The 25,585-nt window shown below is 33.4% G+C and overlaps 3 protein-coding genes and 1 long non-coding RNA gene across 14 annotated transcripts; 2 read left to right on the forward strand and 2 right to left on the reverse strand.

The window, feature by feature from the left end:
- Positions 1-49: 49 nt before the first annotated feature.
- Positions 50-5,602, forward strand: LOC105675222 (ribosome biogenesis protein BMS1 homolog). Its single transcript, XM_067347832.1, has 3 exons — positions 50-1,045; positions 1,145-4,050; positions 4,127-5,602. Exons 1-2 carry the CDS (start codon positions 195-197, stop codon positions 4,047-4,049), a joined length of 3,756 nt encoding a protein of 1,251 aa, XP_067203933.1. The 5' UTR covers positions 50-194; the 3' UTR covers position 4,050; positions 4,127-5,602.
- Positions 5,127-13,838, reverse strand: CTCF. Of its 10 annotated transcripts, none has more exons than XM_067347837.1 (13): positions 13,699-13,838; positions 12,404-12,573; positions 12,110-12,333; positions 11,642-12,039; positions 11,228-11,397; positions 9,033-9,169; positions 8,676-8,826; positions 8,401-8,557; positions 8,008-8,280; positions 7,771-7,907; positions 7,366-7,511; positions 7,041-7,277; positions 5,127-6,907 (listed from the first exon to the last, which is right to left on the reverse strand). In XM_067347837.1, exons 2-13 carry the CDS (start codon positions 12,531-12,533, stop codon positions 6,863-6,865), a joined length of 2,205 nt encoding a protein of 734 aa, XP_067203938.1. In that variant the 5' UTR covers positions 12,534-12,573; positions 13,699-13,838; the 3' UTR covers positions 5,127-6,862. The 10 variants fall into 10 exon arrangements, with proteins under 10 accessions (XP_067203938.1, XP_067203942.1, XP_067203939.1 ...); XM_067347841.1 differs by lacking the exon at positions 9,033-9,169 and adding an exon at positions 9,210-9,346 and having other exon boundaries at positions 7,366-7,487; positions 8,416-8,554; XM_067347838.1 differs by lacking the exon at positions 9,033-9,169 and adding an exon at positions 9,210-9,346 and having other exon boundaries at positions 8,401-8,554.
- Positions 13,839-13,890: 52 nt separating this feature from the next.
- Positions 13,891-15,984, forward strand: LOC136997273 (uncharacterized). Its single transcript, XR_010888081.1, has 2 exons — positions 13,891-14,021; positions 15,482-15,984. It is a non-coding gene; the product is annotated as an uncharacterized lncRNA (long non-coding RNA).
- LOC105675218 (motile sperm domain-containing protein 2-like) lies at positions 14,556-18,059 on the reverse strand. 2 transcript variants are annotated; one of them, XM_067347842.1, is made up of 9 exons: positions 17,931-18,059; positions 17,325-17,468; positions 16,968-17,145; positions 16,253-16,622; positions 15,986-16,061; positions 15,788-15,897; positions 15,475-15,675; positions 15,190-15,327; positions 14,556-15,118 (listed from the first exon to the last, which is right to left on the reverse strand). In XM_067347842.1, the coding sequence occupies exons 2-9, from the start codon at positions 17,368-17,370 to the stop codon at positions 14,936-14,938; spliced, it is 1,302 nt and encodes a 433-aa protein (XP_067203943.1). In that variant the 5' UTR covers positions 17,371-17,468; positions 17,931-18,059; the 3' UTR covers positions 14,556-14,935. The 2 variants fall into 2 exon arrangements, with proteins under 2 accessions (XP_067203943.1, XP_012227621.1); XM_012372198.2 differs by having other exon boundaries at positions 17,787-18,032.
- Between the last annotated feature and the right edge of the window lie 7,526 nt (positions 18,060-25,585).

Here is a 25,585-nt window from a genome sequence, read left to right on the forward strand (position 1 = left end):
CATGCATGCGCATTGATCTTTTCACTCTCGTCCTCTCCTGTCTGAGCGCTAGTGTCGTTTTCGTCAACTAACCACCAATGTAGTAGCCGCTGCACGTGTAGCATGCACATGTGGGTAGCGACATGCTTGTGTAACGAGATAATTGTAAATGCCGGATTAACGCAAGTTAAGTAGAAAATAGTTTACACATCAAAATGTCCACGACGGAAGATACAGTGCAGCACAGGACTCACAAGGAGCGCCATGCAGGCCGTAAGGCAGAGAAAAAAAAGGCGAAGAAGGTACATATTCAAGAACTCACAGATAAGCAGAAGAATCCGAAAGCGTTCACGTTCAACTCTGCGATTAAAGCGGAGAGAAAGTTCAGGCGTAGGCAGGATATCGAAACCAAGAAGCAACACATACCTTTAGTTGATAGAACACCCTTGGAACCACCACCGATTTTGGTGGCTGTGGTAGGTCCACCGAAAGTGGGAAAGTCGCTGGTTATTCAGTGTTTGATCAAGAGCTATGTCAAGCAACCGTTGACCAACATACTCGGCCCAGTCACTGTTGTTTCTAGTAAGAAACGAAGAATTACCTTCATGGAATGCAACAACGATATCAACAGCATGATAGACATTGCCAAAGTGGCGGACTTGGTACTATTGCTAGTGGATGCTTCCTTCGGATTTGAGATGGAGATCTTTGAGTTCCTGAATATATGTCAGGTGCATGGCATGCCAAGAGTTATGGGGGTCCTCACTCATCTGGACTTGATAAAAAATGCAAAGCAAATGAGAAAAATCAAAAAGACGTTGAAGCATCGTTTCTGGACAGAAGTGTATGCTGGTGCAAAATTGTTTTATTTGTCTGGATTGCTGCACGAGGAATATCTTCGTACAGAGATAAAGAATCTGGCACGGTTTATATCCGTAATGAAATTCAGGCCCTTGACTTGGCGCACCACTCATCCTTACATACTTGCTGATAGAATAGAAGACTTGACGCCTCCTGAGCTGATCAGAAAGAATCCTAAGGTCGACAGAACAATCAGTTTGTACGGGTATGCATGAAAGATAATTTTTTAGTACTTCTTATTTGATCTTTAAATTAATTGCATATTTATTTTATATTTTTATTATGTGAATAAATCTGCTTTCAGGTACGTGAGAGGAATACCTTTGAACAAGGAGACGTCGATTCATATACCAGGCTGTGGAGACATGAAGATCAAGGATGTAAATAACCTACCGGATCCCTGTCCACTTCCAGAACACATAAAGAAACGAGCTCTGATTGAAAAGGAACGACTGATTTACGCACCATTTTCTGGTGTCGGTGGCATAGTCTATGACAAGGACGCAGTTTACGTCGAGCTGGGTGGTAGTCATTCCTACAAGGAGGAGGATACGGGATTGGCTGGTGCGTTGATAGACACGCAGAAGACGCTCGATCAAAAATTGCAGCACAGCGAGCTGCAACTGTTCAGCGACGCCGCACCGATAAAATCACAGGACGTGAATGAAAGTATAGCTCCTTACACGGGCGAATTAGTAACGGAAAACGGAAGAATTCGACGGAGAGTGATATTTAAGGACGAAATAAACGCGGAATCTGAAAATGCTTTGGACAAAGACGACGATGACGAACAGGCAGAAAGTGAAGGCAATGATGACGATGATGAAGTCAATGATGATGATGATGAAGTTAGTGATGACGATGATGAAGATGAATTGAGCGACGAAGAGACTTTGGAAGAATCTAAAAGCGTCAAGAGAAAGAGCATTGAGGAAAATAATGTACAAAAAAAAAAGAGGAAAACTTCTGTTGATTCAAATATTGAAAATGACGATGCAGATCTCGATAAATCTAGATTAAGCGATAAAATGGAGAACATTTCTCAAGAGAATGCAGTATATCATTCTTTAAGCAAAGAATCAGATAAAATGATAAAAAATAAGATCTCAGAAGCATTGAGCTTTTTGGAAACAACAAAGAAAGGCTCAAAGCAAGATACTGACGATGAAAGTTTTGATGAACTTAGCGATGAAGACTCGCGCGCGGGATTAGAGATGGACGATGCAGATCGACTTAATGATTTCGAGAGAGATGACGAAATAGAAGAAGAAGAAGAAGATGATAATGATGATGATATTGAAATGGCCAAGAGCCAAAAGAAAGAAGCAAACGAAAACGAAGACAGCAAGATGGACGAAAGTGAAGAGGAAGTCGCTGATGAATTAAAATGGAAGAGAAATTTAGCCGAAAAGGCGAGAGAAGCATTTGTCAATCGTCAGCAAAGCAATAAAAACTTGATGAAGTTGGTTTACGGCGTATTCGATAAAAGCAGGATAACGGAAGAGAAAAAGGAGAATGAGAAGGACACTGGCGAAAACATCGGCGGAATATTCCGAGTGGTTCAAGAGCAGCAGAGGCAGAAGATAGAGGAGCGAGAGCTGCAGAATCAAGAGGAATCCGTTTTCTTCACAACAGAGGGTCCGCGCGACTGGCTGGAGGAGGAGAACAAGGTGTTGCTGATTAATCGTTTCGTGACCGGCAAATGGAAGGAAACGGAGGATGCCGAGGAACTCTTGAAGCTCGACAATGAGGAGTTGTACGGCGACTTCGAGGACCTGGAGACCGGTGAGAAGCACAAAGCGGAGGGCACGGCTCCTAAGGAACTGACGGCGGATAAGGAGGATGAGAGGAAGAAGCTCCTGGAGAAAAAGAAGAGATTAAAGGAGCATTTTGACGCGGAGTATGACAATACAGAGAAAAAGACGTATTACGACGAGCTGAGGGCCGAGGTGGAGAAACAGGCGAGCATCAACAAATCAGAGTTTGAAGGGCTGGACGACGACGTCAGGATCCAGCTGGAGGGCTACCGTCCCGGCATGTACGTACGCGTGGAGATCGAAACGGTGCCATGCGAACTGATAACGCACTTGGACCCGACGTATCCGATCATCATCGGCGGCTTGCTGCACGGCGAGGAAAACATCGGCTACATGCAAACGCGAATCAAGAAACACCGATGGTACTCGAGGATCTTGAAGAGCCGCGACCCGCTCGTCTTTTCCGTCGGCTGGCGTAGGTTCCAGTCGCTGGCGATCTACTCCAAGCTGGAGGACAATCTGCGTCATCGAATGTTAAAGTATACGCCGGAGCACGTGGCGTGTATGGGCCACTTCTGGGGCCCGATCACTCCGCAAGGCACCGGAATCCTAGCGATACAAGACGTCGCGAGCAGAGAGCAGGGCTTCCGCATCGCGGCGACCGGCAGCATCGTGGAGATGGACAAGAGCACGCAGGTAGTGAAGAAGCTCAAGCTCACCGGCGTGCCAATGAAGATTTATCGCAAGACCGCGTTCATCAAGGATATGTTCAATAGCGCGCTCGAGGTCGCCAAGTTTGAAGGCGCTCGGATCAAGACGGTGTCAGGTATTCGCGGTCAGATCAAGAAGGCGGCCAGCAAGCCGGACGGCTGCTTCCGCGCCACGTTCGAGGACAAGATAATGCTGAGCGACATAGTATTTTGCAGAACGTGGTACAAAGTGGACGTACCGCGCTTCTACAATCCGGTGATATCGTTACTGCTGCCGCCCGCAGAGAAGAATCAATGGCGCGGAATGAAGACTACCGGACAGCTGAAGCGAGAGAGGAGTATCCGTGCGGAAGCGGAGAAGGACTCGATATACACGCCGGTCGAGCGGGGCGTTAAAGTGTTCAGACCGCTGTTTATTCCGCGCAAGTTGCAGAAGGAGCTCCCGTACAGGGACAAGCCTAAACTCCAGTCTGTGCCGCATCTGCGTAAGCCCCAGTTCAAGCAGGGCAGAGTTGCCGTGGTGCGCGAGCCGCACGAAGAGAACGTCGCGCGTCTGATGAGGATGATCAGAACGAACTACGCGCATAAGCAGAAGCGGACGAAGGAGGCGATGACGAAGAGAATAACAGCGTATCAGGCGCGAGTCCAGGAAGAAGAAGCTAAGAATATGAAGAAACAAAAGCAAGTGAAGAAGGAAGTGTTTAGAGACCTTAGTAAACTAGAAAAGAAAAAGAATCGATAAGGTAAGATAATAATTATATATATATATAATTATATACAATCTTATCTTATACCTTATCGATTCTTTTTCTTTTCTAGTTTACTAAGGTTTCATAACACTTCCTTCTTCACTTGCTTCTGTTTCTTCATCTTAGCTTCTTCTTCCTAATTGTTTTTACATACATATCGATATATGTGTGATTATTTTTATACATATGATGTAGAAAATTATGTTGAAAAGAATAAAGAGAATGTTTATTAAAATGTTGAATTTATTGGAAACGCTTGCATAAGTTACAATAATTATCGTACTGATATCGCATACTGATATTGTTATGAATTAAAAAAGCGTTTAATTTAATCTGATTCATTTTAATCAATTTTTTAATTGGATTTTAAGATAGTCTTATCAATTGGAAACATTTTTCTATAGGAAACTTTAATATTCTCAAATATTTTTGGTACCTTTAAGGAGTCCGGAAATCCTGAGACACACAACGTAAATGTGATCAGCGCAACATGTAGTCATCGTAATAGATTTGCGAGGGCAAACATCACAAGCTTGAAAAATTCTGGCCTATAAACTGAAAAATAAAATTTTTTAGTTGCGCATATAATTCACTTACTATTGGTACAACATATTCATGAAAGATTTGAGGATTATCTACAGCTAATAGTAGACAAAACACAGAAAATAATTCTAAAAAAATTGAAATTGAAATTTAATTAAATCGATACAAACGCAATTTATCGCGTGCTCTAACGCTTTAAATGCGACGAATAAATGGGACGAAAGGACTTGTCTATTAGGCTGATGACCAAGGGTTACTTGGAGTGCAGACTTTTCTAATAACACTAATAGAGGAGGCAAATACACGTCGGTAAATGTTGTCGTTTGTTGACTGAACAAATTGACATGGATAGCTAGAGGAAAAGTGAAATTACAAATTAAGAAGCTCGATAAATGTATTTAATCTCTATTTCTTTAAATGACGTAAAGTTCTTACATAATGCCGACTTCATTACTGTAGATAAGTCTTTAAAAGAAAAAAAGATTAAAAAATATAAATGTAAACGCGTTGAATAATTGAAATAAATATATTGACGACAATAATGTTTATTATCGAGGAAATGTTACACCGCTTTTCTCTTTGGAATAATGTAAGAAAGTGTAGAATTTTAAATACCACGTAGTAATTGATTACTAAATTACAATTGTACAATCCGTGTGTAAAAAAAATTATACATATTTTTTACAATGTTTATTTCGCCTACCTTCGAAGCCTATCATAGATAACTGGAATAACTTATTTCGTGAGCAACAATGTACGAGTGTTAAATAACGCACATTCTTCGTTCTGACATATTCATAAAGATACATATATCGCATTTTTTATTAACATAAAAACGTATCGGTTTTATTGGAGAGTCGTAATCTTTCTTGGAGAGTGATAGAAAGGTGATAGAACAGATAGTTTGCTTTTCGTATCATTACACCGTAGTTTTAAATAAACTTATTTAACAATATTATGCTAAGATATCTTATTAGTATATCTTATTATTAACACGTATCATCGCTGTCGAGAAAAAATCTCCTATGTGCAAAAAGCTAATTTTCTTAAGAGAAGAGATAAAAAAAAAAGAATTGTCTTAAATTCCTATTACTTTATCATAGGAGATTGTTTCATTTTTTTATTATGTATATATATATTAAACGATGTAAAATATCGTTCAATATGCATCAACATACTATCCTCACATACATTCGCACACGCTTACCTGCATTCTTGTGAGAAGCTAATCAAAACAATTCGTTACTTTGAAATTTATAATAAATGTTAGATACGCTGACTAAATTTTATACTGTTTCTGCAAAAATATAACCCGTATTGGTCTATTTGCAATATAATCATTAAGGATAGTTATTATTTCCATAATTGAGGATAAAAATTTACTTTTATGTAATTCATTTCATCTGATCGAGAGCATTTGACAAATCCGAAAATACGCACACATACTATATATATATATATATATATATATATATATCATTTATATACTTTGTATGTGTTTCTGATTTATAAAATATTTCTCGTATTAATTATACTGTAAAATTTAAGTAAATTCAAAGATAATATAAAAGACGCGGCATCATGGACTGAGAAAAAAAGGAAAGAAATAGATGTAAGAAAATAACAAGTTATATTCTTGGATTATTACTAAAGAAAAGGCGAAGAAGAAACCTAATAGAACATTAGCTACAATGTGAAAGCTGGTGCTAAAAATGAGTTTCATGCATGGAATCTTACATACATACATATGCATGAATATATATATTCATGCATATGTATGTACGTATATTAATAAAGAGAAAATATAATTTTGTTGACAACATGAATAATAATGCAAATGATAATGTAAATATTTTACAATACACTTACTTGATATTTAACTAGATCTACAATATTTTTGTCTGAATAGGGAACAATATTTTTGTCATAAATTATTACATGTATCTAATGCACTAATGGTACAATTGTACCATATGTGGACCAAATTACAGTCCCAAAAAATAGTTCTCTCTTTCTCTCTTCTCCACTCTCCAAAAACTATGTGTAAAGTATTTTTAGATAGTAATACACTGCACTCCGTTTTTCTGTACACGGTAAACAGTTTTTTTCGATTTTTTAATCATTTTTTTTTGTTTAGTATTTGTAATATACACTAACACTGGGACACAAAAGTAAAACATTAGACTATTAAGTAGGTACGTTTCTTTTCTTATGTATATTATTAATTATGTATATTAATTATGTATATTATTACGAATTGTTGTTACAACATATTTATATTACTACCGCTTTCTTCTTCCTCTTCCTCCTAAAAAAAAAAAGAAAAAAGAAAATTTATTTACCATCTATTTATTTACAAAAAAATTCGATTTTATTCTTTTTATATAATATAAATAGATTTTTCAAAAAATATCTCATTGGAGACATAATGAAACACTCACTTCATCAAATCCAAAACAAGTCTCCATTTCCTTCTGTAATTTTGGATCATTTTGTGTGTTTTGTGCCGAGGATTTAGTAGGAGTAACAGTAACGGATTCTATCTTTAAGTCTTGCATCTCCATATCTTCCTCTTCGACATCATCAACTTCCTCTCCTGTTCCAGTCACCATACCACTTTCTTGACTCAGTGGGTCTTGCATTACCAACTCTCCATCTTCGTTTGCAACCACAGCCATCTATTGTACATCATTTAATTATAATTGATTTAAAAAAAAAAACACATTAACACATTTTTCCAAGTATTGCTTAGTAAGCAATGCTTACCTGATCAGTTCCTTGATTGTCAGCTAATTGTATCACTTCTAGTACGACGTATTGCTGGCCATCACTGCCTTGTACTGCCATCATATCGTCTTCGTCTTCTTCTTCTTCTTCATCGTCGTAACCTTTAAGTTTATTAGCTAAATCACCTGTTGTCACAACATAACACATGGATATTAGTCAATGATCTGTATTTAGATCATATCGTAAGTGTCCTTGTGGGTGTGAACGCTTATGCATTATATTATCTAATCTAATTACGTATGAACTATCCAACATATCATCAACAGAATAAAGTAATATAAAGAAATCACTTTGTACTGATGACGCAAGTGCAAACGAGTTCAAATATTTCTCGTGATTTCTTTAAAACTTCTTACAGTTTCGACTACACGTATGATATTGTACCTGTCATCACTTCAACACGTTGACCGTCGATGATTTGAATCTTTTTCTGTCTGCCAATTTTAAGAGCTTGTTGTTTTTCTTGTAGAGACGATTCTGGATCGTGAACAGCCATATGTCGGATGAGATTTCCTTTATGTCTGTACAATAAGAAATATTTTATTGGGAAAAATTATAACTGATATTATTCAATTTTATTATGTTATTAGTTGCTGCAAATGATTGGTTTTATGCACACACCTAAATGCTCTTTCACATTCTGGACATTGATGCGTTTTTTCTTGTGGTGGTGGCGGGACGTAGGTAGGATTATGATAAAGATTGCAATGACGTTTGAGTAGTTGTTTCTGCCTAAATGACTGAAAGCAGTGATCGCATTGGTACGGCTTCTGATCAGTATGGATGAGCATGTGACTTTCCAAATGACGGGCCGATATGGACGCATATGGACATAAATCACACTTGTAACACTTCTCCCCTTCGTGGGTTTTGCTATGCAACTTATAGCTATATCTGCAATATAATACATGTGTTAAAGATACAGTTTGTTAAGATCGAACATCATAATCTTTATGTTTAATTCGTATTTAATTATTTATATCATTGCAATATAATATTATATTATATTCATACAATTTATGCACGCACCTATCCGGGAATGTTTTTCCACAACGTTTACATTTTAGGGGCTTATCAGAAGTATGTAACTTTTGCACGTGGATTCTGAGATCAGTTTTCCTACCACATGTGGCTGGACACAATTCACATTGAAATACTGGTTTATCGCCTACTGTAACATACATCAAGATCATTAGAAAAAGGATATTTCTGTAAAAAATTCTCACACATTGATTGCTATAAAATATAAAGCAACCAGTATGCGTATTATATGCTCATCTATAACCAACCATTATGTATTAATTTATGTGCTTTCAAGCTATTGGATTGTGTAAACCTCGCTTGACAAAAATCACACTCATATGGTTTCTCGCCAGTGTGAATGCGAAGATGACGTTTCAATTTAAATGTATCCGGGCTTGCATATGTACAGTGTGGACACTAAAAAATAATTATATTTTGGTTACTACATGACAAATTTAATACATTACTTAAAATTATAATTTCTGAAAATTTGATATACTTCAAAATATTACACAAAAATGTTCACATAAGAGTATCAGTTTATTATAAGTATTAAATAATAATAAATATATATACAATCATTACACGGAAGTCCGTATAAAACTGTACTATATAAAATAAACCTGATATGGACGTTCTCCAGTGTGAGTACGTATGTGATTACGCAACTTATTCTTCTCCACACTTGAATAATGACAAATAGTACACTTATATGGCTTTTCGTGTGTATGCTTATAGCGTGTATGACGCACCAATTCACCTAAACGTAAAAAAAAAAATATATATATAATAAAATGTACCTGATAGGGTCGTTCGCCTGTATGACATCTAATATGTCTCTTCAGTTTTGATAGTTCGACAGACGCATAATCACATTCATGGCATTTGTGCGGTTTTTCATGAGTGTGTCTGTACCGAACATGTCTTACAAGTTCACCTGCAAGTAGACATATATGTATTATATATTTTTTGCAAGCATTCCGATATTTTCCTTAACTTGTCAAAATTTGGAAAAGTTAACAAATGTATTTTGTAAATATTTGATATAAAACAATGTTTAAATTGAAATAATTTTAAAAATGTATGTCGAAAAGTACATTTATTTATTTTTACATTTTCTTCGTTCATATTAATATTAAAATCAAATATTCCACACATGTGCATTAATGTGCATGACATTTATCGAATTACTGTATTAATATTAATATTCTTTTACATGGTGAAATACAGTGCTTTACTATGCATTTTCTAAGTATACATTATTTCTAATCAAATTAATCTATACAGAGTGAATCTGATAAAAAGTTCATCTTGAATAATTTGTAAACTATGCGTTGTGTAAAAAATTGTTGCATACAAAAGCTGCATGATTTCGAGGGGATCATTACATAGCATATGTATTTTTTTTATAAATGGAAGCATTTCGGAGATTTAAAGGTGAATTGCGATTTTTTATATGGAATTACCCTAATTATTTTACGTAATTTCTTGTAACATTCTGTGTAAAAAGTTATAAGGGTAGGATAGCCAAAAATTGTGTATAGTTTACGACATATTTTAATCTGTAACATAAAGTCAACCGTTGTGATATTTAAAAAATTAGAAGTCAGAATGAAAGTTTAGAACTGAGTGATCTCATAAGAAATAATGCAGAGTCACCTCTACCGATTCATTTGTTTGAAAACATTGAGCTCTTGCCTTATGTCTTATAATTATTTGCAAACTAGTGTGTTCTGATATTCACATTTTAGTTGTGATTGTACAATCGACATGATGGAAAGAATAAAAAATATTTTTCATGAAATAACCATTCAAGAAGAGATCCAAGCAAGCTTTCCGCGAAGACAGGCATGTCTGGATCAACATGGTGAACATTTTGTAACAATAAATGTAATTTCTTGAGATCACTCGGTTTCAAACTTTCATTCTGACTTCTAATTTTGTAAATATCACGACTTTATGTCACAAATTAAGATATAAAATATCTCGTAAACCATACAATTTTTGTTTCTATTCTATCTTTATAACTTTTTACACAGAATGTACAAGAAATCTACTTACGTAGAATAATTAGGATAGTTTCATATAAAAAATCGAAGTTGACTTTTAAATCTCAGAAACGCTTCGATTTATAAAAAAAAAATACATATACTATGTAATAATCCCCTCGAAATCATGCAACTTTTAAATGCAACAATGTTTTATATAACGCATAATTTACAAGTTATTCAAAATAAACTTTTTATCAGACTCATCCTGTATATCTTGTTATAAATAATGTAACTCATATATATATATATATATATATATATATATATATATATAAAATACATTTTCTTGTAAAGAAATATTTAAATTAATAACTGATAATTGGTAAGATACATGTAGGAAATTACTTTATTTTGCAATTTTATATATTAAAAAATATAAATTTAGACAAAAAATGACAGCATAAAATAAATTATTCAAGCAAAAGCTATTTATCAAATGCAATGTAATTGTATGCATTGTAATTATCAAATATATAATTGTAATATCGTAAAAAAAAGTTTATTATGGTTAAAGTATAATATAACAAAACCAAAATTGATAAGAAACTTAATATCAACATGTCGGTACATACCACCATGCAGATACACAAATACACAAGGCAGATACAAAAACGTGACATAAATAACAAAAAAAAAAATAAAATAATAAAAATGTTCTTACTCGATTTATTTTTAGATCTTGAAAGCATTTAGGGGAAATATTTTACATAACATGCAATATAACATGGTGCACAAAGAGAAAGAGCTATTGATAAATAATAACATACCAGATGTTGTAAATGCACTGTCACAAAATTTACAATGATGAGGCTTGGTCCCAGTATGTGTGTTGACATGATTCTGAAGAGAAGCCAGAGTTTTAAATCCCCTCTCACAAACACTACATTTATGTGGTCTTTCTTCCGAGTGAGACTTCATATGCCGTGATAAAAGATACCTGTTATATAAGTAAATTATTTTTTTAAGTCATATTTTTTAATGTCACGTATCATTTTTCTAAAAACTGATTTTGAGGTGTAAAAGTAAAATTGAAAAGAGATAAGATTAGACGTAGTTTCTTGTGTTAATAAGTCGAATAATGAGATGGAAAAAGAGATATGATACAAAGATATAAAACATAAATTAAACAATGTAATATTATAAATATATAAATGATTAAATTAGAGATTAAAATAGAGTACCGCTTTGGGCTAGTGTAGTTGCAGTAGTTACACATATGGGCCTGTGTCACAGTTTGAGATTTCTTTGGAAGAAACTTAATGACTTTAGCCTTATCATCCTCTGCCTCAGATTCGGCTGGAGCTTCGTTGTCTTCATTATCTTCAAAGTCATACACAGTCAGATCTTGTTCACCTTCTGCCTCCTCTCCATCTGCTGTTGCTGTTGTTGCTTCTGTTGCTGCCGCTGTCACTTCACCTTCTGCAGGCCTGCTCTCTTTTTCTTCTGATTCAGGCTGCTGAACTATCAGAACATAACTAACTTCTCCAGGATTTGTATCGGATGGTACAATAGTAACAGTTTGATATGCATCACCGGAATTAATCACAACTTGATTGTTCTCATTGTTGGCCCCTTGACCCTGGAATTTGTCCTCATTTTTTTATAAAAATGCATTTTTACATTTTTAAATAAAGACTGGCATTACTTACATCTTCGTCACCTTCGGCATTTTCAAGCTCCTCAATCTCATGATACTGTTCATCTTGAGTCACCTCTCCCTCATTTTGTACATCACTTTCCTCTATTTCTTGTATTTGCACCTGTGTCATCACAGGTGGTTCGTCGCTACTTGCTTGGTAATAATACTGACCAGATTGATCAACAAAATATGTCCCACCTTCTTCTCCACCGGATAATCCCTCCACTTGTTGCACTATAATAAAGTATGTAGATATAACATTGCTCAGTATATCCGCTCGGAAAAACTACTATAAAATACTAACATTGCACATGTTGGAGCTGTTCTCCTTGTCCTCCTTCTATCTCCTTATTAAATGTCTCCAAATAAGTTTGTATTTCTGTGACAGATTCTTGTCCCTCCTCCAATTTTATAGTTGCTATATTACTCGTCATGATCGAAATATCTTATACGACAGTGTTTATATTCATTAATCTGAAACAGATATTTTAATACATATATATTATTAATATATGTCCAGATAACAACTAAAAAATATGCTTCAATTGCAATTATTATTATAATTCATGTATAAATTTTGCAATCAACAATTCTACAAATAAATAGAAAATTGGCAATGTTAAATATGCACTACATATATATACAGCGTAATGCACAGTTCTCTCACAATTTTATCTTCATACAGGTACTATATCCATTTATAAGATAATCTTGCTTTAAACCTTCTACCCTTCGTTATCCAGTGATTGTGAAAAATAACTAAAGTGCCAAGCCTACATCACGGAAATGCAAGCGTTCCTACAAGACAAATCGTTCCGATCGTCATTAAAACTGAAAATATCTTTACAGATCGACACGCGAGACGACGTTGTTTCCCCTGATGCGTTCCTCATGCATGTTATTGTCGCACGATACGGGCGAATTATGATTTCGACAGTGCGCATTGTCGCGTAGGGCGCGATGCGCCGAAATTAAAGAAAAAGAAAATCAATAAAGCGACAATTATATGACAGGAAAGAAATTGCACGGCGAGGGCAAGCGAGCAGCGAGCATCCGGATTATTCACGTCGCCGCGACGGCGACGCGCCGGATTCTCAGCGCTTCTCAGTGCGCGCGGCAATCAGGAAGCGCGCGACGAAAAGGGGTGATATATACGCCACGACGGCGTCGCGTGCGCCGTGTGACGCGCGAGGCAGCCAACAGCGCTGGACGATGACGAACGACGCCATGAGGCGCGATCGAGCCACGATGGGCGATGCCTGGCGAGACAAGATGAGCAAGCCGTGTGAGCGCGTGGATACACGGGGCGGTACCTGGGGGGCACCTTAATCGCGGACTCTCGCAGCACTCGGCGGGGGCCCACGAGGTCGCGCATTCTGTCGGGGAGCTTATAAGACAACGCGGGTGCTTTCGATCTCAGGACACAGGGGGCATTAACGACAAAAATTTCAGAAAATTATCACCGTCGGCGCTGTCATCAATATGGAGGACACGAAGCGACGGCGATGTCGCTGTGCCGTGTCGCGTGCCGCTGGGAGGCGACCGATCGCCAAGGCGTCCCCGGGCCTTTCCGGTCGTTCAAATATCGGAAGCACTTACCGTTTGTCACTGCAGAACAGGAAAGTGCGTGATGCGTGTCGATGAGTCGTCACAAACCCTCTAAATATTCGCTTACTCGCATAAACCCACGGTCGTCGCGTGAGGGCGTTGTGTAAGAGCCAATATGGCCGGTAGAACTATAAAGGTTCAAATACTGTTCTGTGCTGCGCATTGGCAGCTGCGCATTGGCATGTACTGCGCGTTTACCCACGCGTATTTATGCTGCCTGGAATTACCGTTCGCAGTACGTCCGAGTGTCGTTGAATCTGTGTGACTAAACGTCTCGAATTTAGCTGCTTTTATTGTTTAAAATATTTTCGAAGGTATTTATATAACAACCGATATATAACTGTATAAACGTATCAAGCATAAAAAAAATCGAGTAATTATATGTCGAACGTGAAGGACGCCATATTGTTGGATTTCTTATATTTAACGTGTGATTGGTCGATTTTTCTGTAAATCGGTTTATATGACTATGCAAGTCCGTTTGGATAGACTTTTATTGATCATGAATCTTGCTTGCTTATGATCTTACATGTAAAACATGGTAACCAATCAACTTTTTGCTTTTTCTGGAATAAGTATATAATGGAAAATGATCAGCTATTACTCGATATACACCATACACACAATATTGGTATAAATTTATGTATTATATACATGTTATTACATATGTATATACATATATACACATTGTTATTTAAATATTTATGTAAAAAATAGAATTTATAGGTAAATAATCAATAAACTTTTGCAAGTACATATATTATGTATTTAAAAAAAAACTGTCAATAATCAATTATAGAATATAATAAACAAGGCTAATGATTAGATACAACAGTGTTAAACACATATACACTAATCCACATTCAAATTTAATGCAATTGGGATAGTTCACTATGTATAAAAGCTTACAAAAATAGTTTCACTGTAGTATCTTACAGTTTAGTAAATTCAATAGATACAATATACCTCTTTACATGTTGCACATAACACTATGGTAACTTATATATATTGTAATAATAATATATTCAGTATTAACAAAACATACGAAAAATTAATTGTAGAAATACAAACATCTATAGGATTTTTATAGAAGAAAAAAATAAAAGCTCTATTACCTGTATATAATGTAAATAATTCTCCTTACAACACCTACAGTAGATTTAAAATTTAGATAGAAACATTTTTAACATTTTTATATATCAAAGTTGTTATTACAAACATGTATATTTTAAAGATCATGAATATGGCAGTCCTGTTGATCCATTGAATTTTGAATATCTATTTTCAAAGCATAATCATAAATCAACAATACTACAATTACAATTATCAATAGTATGGAAATAAAATGCATATACTTGATAGTAGTAACTTCATTACGTAATTTGCTATAATTTTCTTCTAAACGGCTTATCTGCAATTATCATGATATATCAGTAGTAAAATTGCATCTGTGAATAAATGCTGTTTGTTGTATTTACATACCTTAGAGAAAAATACATCAATATTGCGATCATTTCCTGCCATTGTAGAAGTTAATATAGAATGAGATTTTTGTAACTCATTATTTTCATTGTTACCATTACAGCACCGCAATCTATGCATCTCTGTTGGTTTTTCAGACTATAAAGAAAGAGAATATAATTTTAATCGTTATCCTTGTACATATTTATATGTAACATTATTTGATCTATAAAATTTTAGAAATTTTAAAGATTGATATTTCTGATTATATAAAAATAAATATTGCATTAATTAATATAGAATTACCTTCCAGAGAGCTGTCAATTCTTGAGCTGTAGCATTCCCATTTTTTAAAGGAAGGCACATTACTAAAAATCTATCATTATGCAATAGACCACGTATATTATGACCAGCTTGCAATATAACTGTAACTGTCCTTTGTTCAGATGGTTGCAACACTCCTGAACTTGGTCGTACTCTAAACTTATCAGGAGACGTTGTTTTTATCTACAAATCATTGTACTATATATGTAAATATATCCATATTTATTCTAATAAATCTAGTTTTTAATTATTTTTTTGTTACAATAGTAAAATAATTTAAAATACCTGTACATACCTTATAAGATAAAGATTTATCATTTGTAATATTTTTAAGTGTAATTATTCCATTGACATCATTCCCATCTTTATTAAATGTAATTGCTTCTCCTGGTTCTATGGATAACACTGAAACAAACAGTTTATATAATGCTGTTAACATATGTATTTTGTGGAATATAAATTTCTGGTTATATAATAAAATTCTTATACGCACATTGTTCTTCGTTAATTTGATCACCAATACTAGTTGGACTTTGTTCCGTAAGCGGTGAATTTTCTGCAAAATGAACCTGAAAAACATAGCATGCTTTAAAAAATGACAACTCCTTGAATATTAACTTGCTATGCATCTTATATGCATTCCATATTACTCAGATCTTTTTTATGAGTACTATGTTTCAAAGTATAAAACTGTTATGAATAAAGTGACATATTACATATACATACATACATACATATACATATATATATATATATATACCTTTTTATTATCCAGTTTGTCATTGAATGCATTATCTCCATTTGTTTGTACAGCTGAGACAAATTGGAAAGTATAATCGTTATTACCTCCCCAACATATAAGTGCATCATTTGGATCAACATAATCTTTCAATGATGATTTGTTAAGATTTTTAATTTTTGGAATAGCCTTAGCAGGTAACCACGACTTTATTATCTTAAACGCTGCATTTAAAACCCAAGGCATTTCAAAAATTATGATATAATTCAAAAAATTTGGATAATAAGTCTTGAATAAACCAATAAGATATTTAATTAAGTCCATATCCAAGTTAGATAATCCGCTCTCTCCCATATCAAAGAAAAGTGATATCTGATTTCCATTTCCTTCTCTGAAAATGCAACAAAAATGCATCAAAAACTGAACAGAATATGAACATGTGTAGATCACGTATATTGATCATATTTATATTTGTTATTTTTATATGCCATTTGATAAAAAAATCAACATATTTAATAAAATAATTTTATGCCCATGACATTTGGTTTTACAAAATATTCATCTGCAACACAGATTTTCTTAATTAAATAGTTCTTGTACTATAATATTTTTATCATTTCTTTATCTCCTCATTAGTAATAGCACATACAAAATTTCAATCAATAGGAATGCTTGCTTTTAAATGAATCGATTTTTTGATCAAACATTATATATAAAATTGAGATGTGTATTATACCTTTCTAATCTCTCAAACCAATAGACTATACATCTCTGAAGCTCGGGGAAGTCTTTTACTCCTTTATAATGCAACTTTGACTTAATTATAAAAAGAGCTTTGCCATCTTTATCTTTACCATGGCTAAAACATATCCCTTCTTTCAAATACTCCATATTCACATTATCTTCACTGATATCTGTAGTTTAATAATGTTAGATAAAAAACAGAAAAATATTTTGCTTTATATTATTCTATCAACATAAAGTAGCACATTAAAATCTAGATTTATAAGCAAATAATTTTTATCTTGTTTGTATCAAAGTATCCATAATAATACCAATTGAAAATCAAATGCAAAAATGAATATAATTTTACCATTTGTTCCAAAGTTACTTCTCCAAGTACAAGTTTCCCAAAGCATGTTGAAGGCTTCCTGCTCATTGAATTCATGATGCTCCAAAAATCGTCTTAGCCAGCTATCGCTGAGCTTTACCCTGTCTATATCTGCAGGATGAAAATCTGCAAAAAATATTTGCACATAAAATGACACGTCATAGAGTATACAGGAATAAACAACTTCGACTTTTGCATTTTATGATTTTTTAAAAATAATCCAATAATGATGAAAGTAGTCTACACTTTCGATTATCTACACAGACTGTATTGTTAAAACAATTTACAGCATCAATTATTTTTAATTGACTACGCGATCGACTGATACGACCTTTGCACATATTACATGAGCATTGCTACGACATGTATATGACAGTCAATATCGATTATAACGACAGAAATCATTTCTGAGACGAAAAACAAGATTACGTATACACTACACACTTGAGCTATCATCGTTGAATTTATCGAAGAATTTTCGACGAAGTTCCGCGATCGCTTTCGTTTGCGTTTCCATCTTCCTTCGTCCGACTCTAGTAGCCAAGAAAGTAATACTTTGACCGGCACCAAAAATGACCAAAAACCCACCACGACACCAGATGATTGTTTATTCGCACGCCTGATCTGTGCGTGCCACGCCGCGCATGCCGTTCGAAATTCCATTCTACATAATCCTATATGTGTAAGCCTGTGCTCAGTTACATTTCCCTATACTCTTCGTCTTGAAAATGAAATGGAATTTTGCTCTGCAAAGATCAATTACTAGACGTAATTCGATACGTGAAAAGATATAAGCAACATTTTTATTCAGTTAATGTGTATAATTTTTGATATCAAGTAAATAATTATGTTATTTAAATCTAATTATTTAATAATATATAGTGTTAACATACATTTTAAATTATTTTTTAAAAAATTACGTGTAACAAAAAGTTCTTTTTACGCAAAATGTATTGTAAATGACAGCTTGTGAATAAGCCGGCATAATGTTAGGAACATATATCTCTTGAAGAATACTCAACCTGAAAATATTTTAAGCAGAGAGAAGACTGAAGGCGGGAGCACAGACTTTTGCATAAAGCATAACGCATAAGCATAAGGAAATTGATTGGTCCGTTTCCTTATGCATTTGCTTATGCTTATATATAGACCAATCAATTTCCTTATGCTTATGCGTTATGCTTTATGTAAAAGTCTGTGCTCCGGCCTTGAGAGTGGACATGTCCGCATTTTACGTGTTCTGTGGGCTAGCGCCTCTATATGCACAAAACATGCACATTGAACTACGTAGCCAATGTCCAAGAATCCCGTAGGTAATGTCCACGATCTTTTGGGTCTTTTCCGTGCTACGTCCACGACTTTTTGGTTCCAATATGTGCTATATCTACAAAGTGTCGATAATGCATACTTGTGAAACATGATTATGTATATCAATCAGATTTGAAATAATACATACGTATTGTAAATACATGTATTGTAGTATTTACTTTTGCATTTACAGTTTATTTAGCAAAAGATCAGTTATTTTCAATAATCTGTGTAAATTGAAAATGTACATTTAAATTATTTTAATAAATTACTTTTATAATTTTGTGTGTGTGTGCGTGCGTGTGAGTAAATAAAATATTGCATTTTTGTTAATATTTAAAAAGATGATAAACTCTTATAGATATTTCATACAGTAATGACCAATAACTTATTTTAAATATTAAAAGCCAGGGTTGGGCGTTTACACGTAAACTATAATAGATGCAAAAACACTCGTATATTAAACACGAATGCAAGCTAGACAGTAAAAACAATCTTTTTGTCTATAATTTGAGAGGACTATAGTCATAAATCGTCGCAAGCAAGTGTGCAAATTGTGCACCGCACAAAGTTTCATTTCACAATTAAGTTTTAAAATTTAATTCTATATTCTTAACACTACACATACACACAATTTTGTATGCTTGTTCTGGAAGACTTTAATTTCTTCTAAAACAAATATTGTATATCAATTGAAAAGAACCGTGTCATAAAACTTGAAACTATATTGGTCGGATCGAATACTTGTTTATTTTTTAAAATATGACTACCCTAAAAATTGCTTTTTTAAAAAATTGTGTATTTACCAATTCTTTATAAATCAGATATTGTCAAAAATTATTTTAAGAATATCTTATTTATAAAAGATTGGTAAATAAAAATATGCAACAAAAATGAATGAAATAATGAGACAACAAAGGACTTTTTAAAATTTTTTAATTTGGAAATACATAATTTACAGTTCAATATAACAGAATCGTTAAAAAAATTTGAAACATTGTGGTTTATAATTACAGAAAACAAGTCATAACAATTCTTTACACGTTTTCACGTCACAAAATTATTCGCTCACGCTACGAACCAACTAAAACAAATCCAGTCTACAAACTTCGATGGGTATTTGTTTCTGATTGTTGCTTAAAGTAATCAGTATAACATAAAAAAGCATTCAGTAAGCATCGATTTCCATTTATAACTTCTCGTTTCAATAATTCATTATCATGGGCAGAAAAAGCAAAGAAACAAATCTAGAAGTTAGAAAATTAATTATTTTTTATTGGAAAAATGGTAAATCTTTAAGAGAAATTGGAAGTATTGTTTGCAAAAGTTATTCGACGGTGCGATTAGGGCCGCATTTGTAAAATTTGTGCCCAGGGGCTTGTGATCTTTGAGCGCCTCGATCTAGCCTCCCTCCCCCAATGAACAAACAGTAAATAATTAACATTTTAAATATTAATATAATTCTACCAAAACACACTTAAGAAGATAATTAAAAATGGAACATTTTTTTATGAATATATAGAAGCTGCGGCGCCCCTGACGCTTCGGCGCCCAGGGGCTCTGGCCCCAAAAACCCATAGGTAAACGCGCTACTGGGTGCGATACGTTATTAAACGATACGAAGAAAGACAAATAGAAAATAAAACAGGCCGTGGTAAAAAGAAATTATTAAATTTTTCAGAAGTGCGTTTGTAGTTAGGAAAGTTAAAGAAAATCCGAAAATAAGTGCTCCGCGAATAAACTCACTTCTTCAAAATTTCTCTGAAAAAGAAGATTCCCTGTGTGTTACAATGAATAGATTTAAAAATTTCCAAAAATCTTCCTTCAATATTGAGGAACAAATGTCTCACTGGAAGTTGTTTCAAATTTCAAGTTCCTTCGATACTTTTTGTCGGCAAAATTAAAAAAACGTGGTTACCGGAGGGTCTCAATTTGCAATTAATTATTATTAAACAATAGGCGATTTTCAGCTTCTTTATTGTTGACGGATGGAACGAAACGGACGTGCGGAATGGAACGGACGTACGGTACGGGACGTGCCGTACGGAACGAAACGTGACGTACGGAACGGGACGTGCGGAACGGTATGGGACGTGCTGTACGGAACGGGACGAGACGTACATACGAAACGGGACGTGACGTACGAAACGGGATGTGACGTACGAAACGGGACGTGACGTACAAAACGAGAAACGTGCCGTACGGAACGGGACGTGACATAGGGAACAAAAAACGTAATGCGGAACGAAAAACGCAATGCGGAACGAAAAACGCTCGGTGCGGAACGAAAAAACCGCGGTGGCTCGGCGAGCACACACGTACATGTGACGTCAGCGATTTCGCTTGTGTGGGTATCCCCTCCACTACGGTACCCATGGTACCAGCGAGCTCGAATTGGCATCACTGGTCGTGTCGAAGAATTCAAGTGTGATTTAGGATTAGGGAAAAGGAATGTGCGTGCCGATAACGCGTGCGAGAGAGAAAGCGTGGAAGTGAGGGAGAGAGGACATAGAGCACGTAGGCTACAGAGCGTATGTAAACAACCTCACCAAACCTTCCCTTGCCGTGAGTGAAAGAAATTCCTAATATGATACATATTTTTCACATTATAAGATATTCTTTGGCGTTCAGAGTTTTAATTTTGATTAATAATTTACTATTTTATTTTTTGCCTTCTATCGTATTTTGTATCGTATCGTATTTTTAAAATTTTTATCTGTAGATTTGTCAATGTAATACAATATAAAAATTAATTTTACTTGATTAAAATTCCACGTTTTAAAGCTCTTTGAGCGTTTTTCTATTTCGTAATGTAACACAAATGAATAAATATACGAATAAAAATTAAATTAATAAATGCCCACACAATAGAAATGTCACGAAACACGTCGCTTTGCGTGAAAACGGCTGCCGACGCAATGCATTTCGATTAAATAAATCTTTCGAAATACGCAATTTAATCGATATGAAATTTGTTACACAATTCTTATTTATTGAGATATAATTTGTATTTTCCATTTTTTATTACCTATTTGAAGTAAATCAATTGCGCAAAATTCCTTCTTTTATGATAGATAGACAGATACTTGATGCTTGAACATTTATTTATTTGTGAATATTGATTTATATTTAATTAAAATTGAATTGAGGTAATAAAGGATAAAAATTATAAAAAATTAATTTTGATAGTTATAAATTTGTATATAAATGACTCGTTAAACTGTGTATTTTGCGAAATTTATTTCATCGAGATTTATTGTGTGGAAAGTCGGTACTCATACACATACAAAACAATATTTCTTTTTCAAACATTTTATTTCGAGGATATTTATTTTTAATTTTAACTTATATATTTATTTATATAAAAATATAAGACAACGTAAAACGTCGTAAATGTATTAAAATGCGGTATTTTAATGGAAATAAAATCAATTCTCATCTTAGACAAGGCTAACGAGTTTAAAATAACGCTGCAAAAATTGTGATAATAGTTTATTTATGAAAGTTTATATATTTATTTATATATATATATATATATATATATATATATATTTTTTTTTTAATGTTATGATATGACATAAAAAAATGCTGTCAATGCTATAAAACGCGAATATATTAATGAATACATTTCATTTTTATGCATAAAACATAGAAAGCGTATTCAAGTAGTTTAGGCGTAGTATAAACGCGACACAGACGACGTACAAAATTAACTGTACAACTTTTTATTTCTCTTTGCTATCGTTGATTGTTATCGTGAACCGAACGTGCAATCATATTTTCGAGTTGTTTCTTTCATAATAATTAATCAAATTTTTGCCAATATATCGTATTATTATAAAATTTTAACAATAAGAGGAAGAGAAAACATAGTTGAGTTTTCAATTTGTTTTGTATTGATACAATATACAGTATAAAATAAATGCTAAAGCGATAGTATAAAATAGATAAATGATAAAGATATAGTATAAAATAATAGTATATAGTTATTAAAATTTTATTTATAAATGTATAAAATATATTTAACTATACAACGCAAGAATGTTAGAGCACTAAATACACATTATTATAACAATTTCTTAGTTTATCACGTGTAATGAGAAACGTCACCATTTCCCCATGCTTTGCCATTAGAAATTTTTTTTCGCCATTTTCTTTGCCAGTAGATTTCGATGATATATGTACTTCCTTTCTCGGTTATTACTATGCCATACGCCGTACAAGAAATACAGAGCCAAACCTATGATAACACACAAACAGCTCGATATATTTAATTAATTTGTACACAAATACATATATTTATTTTCTGGTAATACACTTACCAATTGTTATCGATTCGGCAAATATTTCCCATATTTGTTTATCCAACATCGTCATAAGATAAATGTTAACCAGTTGAGTGATAGACTTTTCCGAAAGATTTGTGCCAAAAGTGGTAAGAGCCAAAAGTTAAAATATCGAAAAACGGTGAAACATGAGTTCAAAGTTTTCGAAAAAGCAACTTTTCGAAATGGGTGTGGATCCCCCCCTACCCCCTGAAGGCGGGGGGAGCAGAATAGGGGTGTGAAATGTTAAATGGCACTATGGGTCAAGTATGGATTATTTGAAAGAGCGTTTCAAGACAAGAACAATAATTTTTAAAAATGTTTACTACGACTTTCCAGTCAAAAGTGGAGATGCATCAAAAAAGGGGGGTGGACTTCCGAAAAGCTATCACCTCCGATTTGGCTTATATTCAGCCTAAATACTTATTTTATCTAGTAAATAATATTTCCAAATGGATTTTTGGCGCAAATGCCCCCTCCGCCCCCAGCTCCCCTCAAAGGTTAAAAAATAAAACCGTTTTTGTTAATTATTTCAGAAAATATTTATTGTACGGAAAAAGTTGTCAAACAAAAAATGAAGCTCATAAAAAGCTCTACAAATAAGGTCTTATAAATATTTTACCTAACTCTAATATTTTAGTTGTTTTAACAACTAACAGTCGCCATATTGGATCCGCCATTTTGAATTTTACAATTTTGACAACAGACTCGAGTTTAGCAGCCCAAAAAACCTTAGAATATCAAGTTTTATGCAAATCTGTTGAAAATTAGTGGAGTTACTTAGAAATGTACATATATGATACATTATTCGAAAACTGGTTAATTCAATATAACAATTATATGTATTACAAAATTATATATTTTAATGTGTGTAAAAGATAAAGAAACATTAAATAAAAATAAAAATTATACCTGCAAAATCACACCTAAAAAATAAAAACTTAATTAAAATCTGAAAAATTAAAATATTAAGTTAAAATCTGAAAATAATTATAGATAAAAAATTAAAAGTTTTATGACGCTACATCAAACAGCATGTTAAAAAACTTTCTTAAAAGCATTAACCAGATATACATATACATATCAAATATATAAATATAAAAAATAAAAAAACATTAAATAAAAGTCTGAAAAATCATACCTGACAAATTACATCTAAAAAATAAAAGCGTTTAATAAAAATCTAAAAAATATTTATTTTGTTTTAGAAAACTATTCTTTATTTTTCATTGTCATAATATATCATTGTTCAATAACCTAAAACAAATAAATGTGAATATTGTCGAATTGGAAATTTTATTTTGTACATTTATATTTATGTTGTACATTTATTGAAGATTCCATTTGCATCGTTTTACATATAAGAGATCGACTATGACGGTAATCGCAATTATGTAAGAAATTGAAAAAACATTCATATCTCTTAAGTGATAAGTAGATAATCGCAAAAGAATACAAATAAAATTTTCAAATAAACGGAACATTTTTTTATCGAAAAATAAATAGAAGAAAATATATATAACAATATATAACAAAATAATTTAAAATAAAATTAACAATAATTTGTTTTTTATATTACCTTTTTATATATTTTCTTATATATATTGCACTCTTAATTTTTCACCGAAATAATACACAAAATAACATAAAACAGAAATAATATTAAATAAAAGGAAGATATACCCTCATCATTCCTTTGAACTCGATATTTCAATTATAAAAATTAATATAATAGTTTATTTGCTATCAAGATGTCAATAAAAACGTTTAAACGTTTAAAAAATTTATGGAAAATTTAAAAAATTTTATTTAAAAAGAGCAAAGTATCTTATAGAACTGTAGAAACTTTCCTATCGTGAAAGTTATTTTTTATATATTTAAACATCTAAACGCTTTACTTTCAATATAATGCTTTATTTGCGCAAAAAATTTCTTCCATTTTTCAAAAGAAAATCTTGCTGTTTGCTCACCCGAAGTTTTGTCATTATCTTTGTCACCGACAAACTGCAAACTCACTGTCAAAGCAGAAGTTTCAAAATTTATCGATGTAAAGAAATAAAAAGAATACAAAATTTGTATAAAATTATTTAATCTTGCCTATCCAAAAATCCTACCTAATAAAACAATTCTATCTAATAGAAAATTCTACCTAATAAAAGATGTAGATATCTGAAAACTCGTGTAAATCAAATAAACCGAGTAACGCGGATAGAGATAATGATTTAACGATTAACGATTTAATTCATAAGTATCGATTTAATATCACGTTATACGCATTTTCGTGTACGCAAATGACATCTCTCACTTGAGAGAATTCCGAGGATAACGACCTCGGCGTTTTTCGAGTGATGCTTAGCGCAGAGCTCAGCTCAGTTACCGCTATTTGCATCGAAAATCCGAGAGCAATTGTCTCGATGTTTCTCGCAGGACGCTAGCGTAGAGCTCGGCTCAGTTTCCGCTAGTTGCGTCCGAAATTTGTATTGATAGTCGACCATTGTTCAATGTTCGATCATATCAATGTTTCGAGATCCGTGCTCGACCATCATCAATGGGACCACGAATTTCGAAAGTCCATGCTCAACCATGGGATCAACACTGGAACTACCGACG

This window comes from Linepithema humile, chromosome 1 (genome assembly GCF_040581485.1).
Source record: "Linepithema humile isolate Giens D197 chromosome 1, Lhum_UNIL_v1.0, whole genome shotgun sequence".
NCBI lineage: Eukaryota > Metazoa > Arthropoda > Insecta > Hymenoptera > Formicidae > Linepithema > Linepithema humile.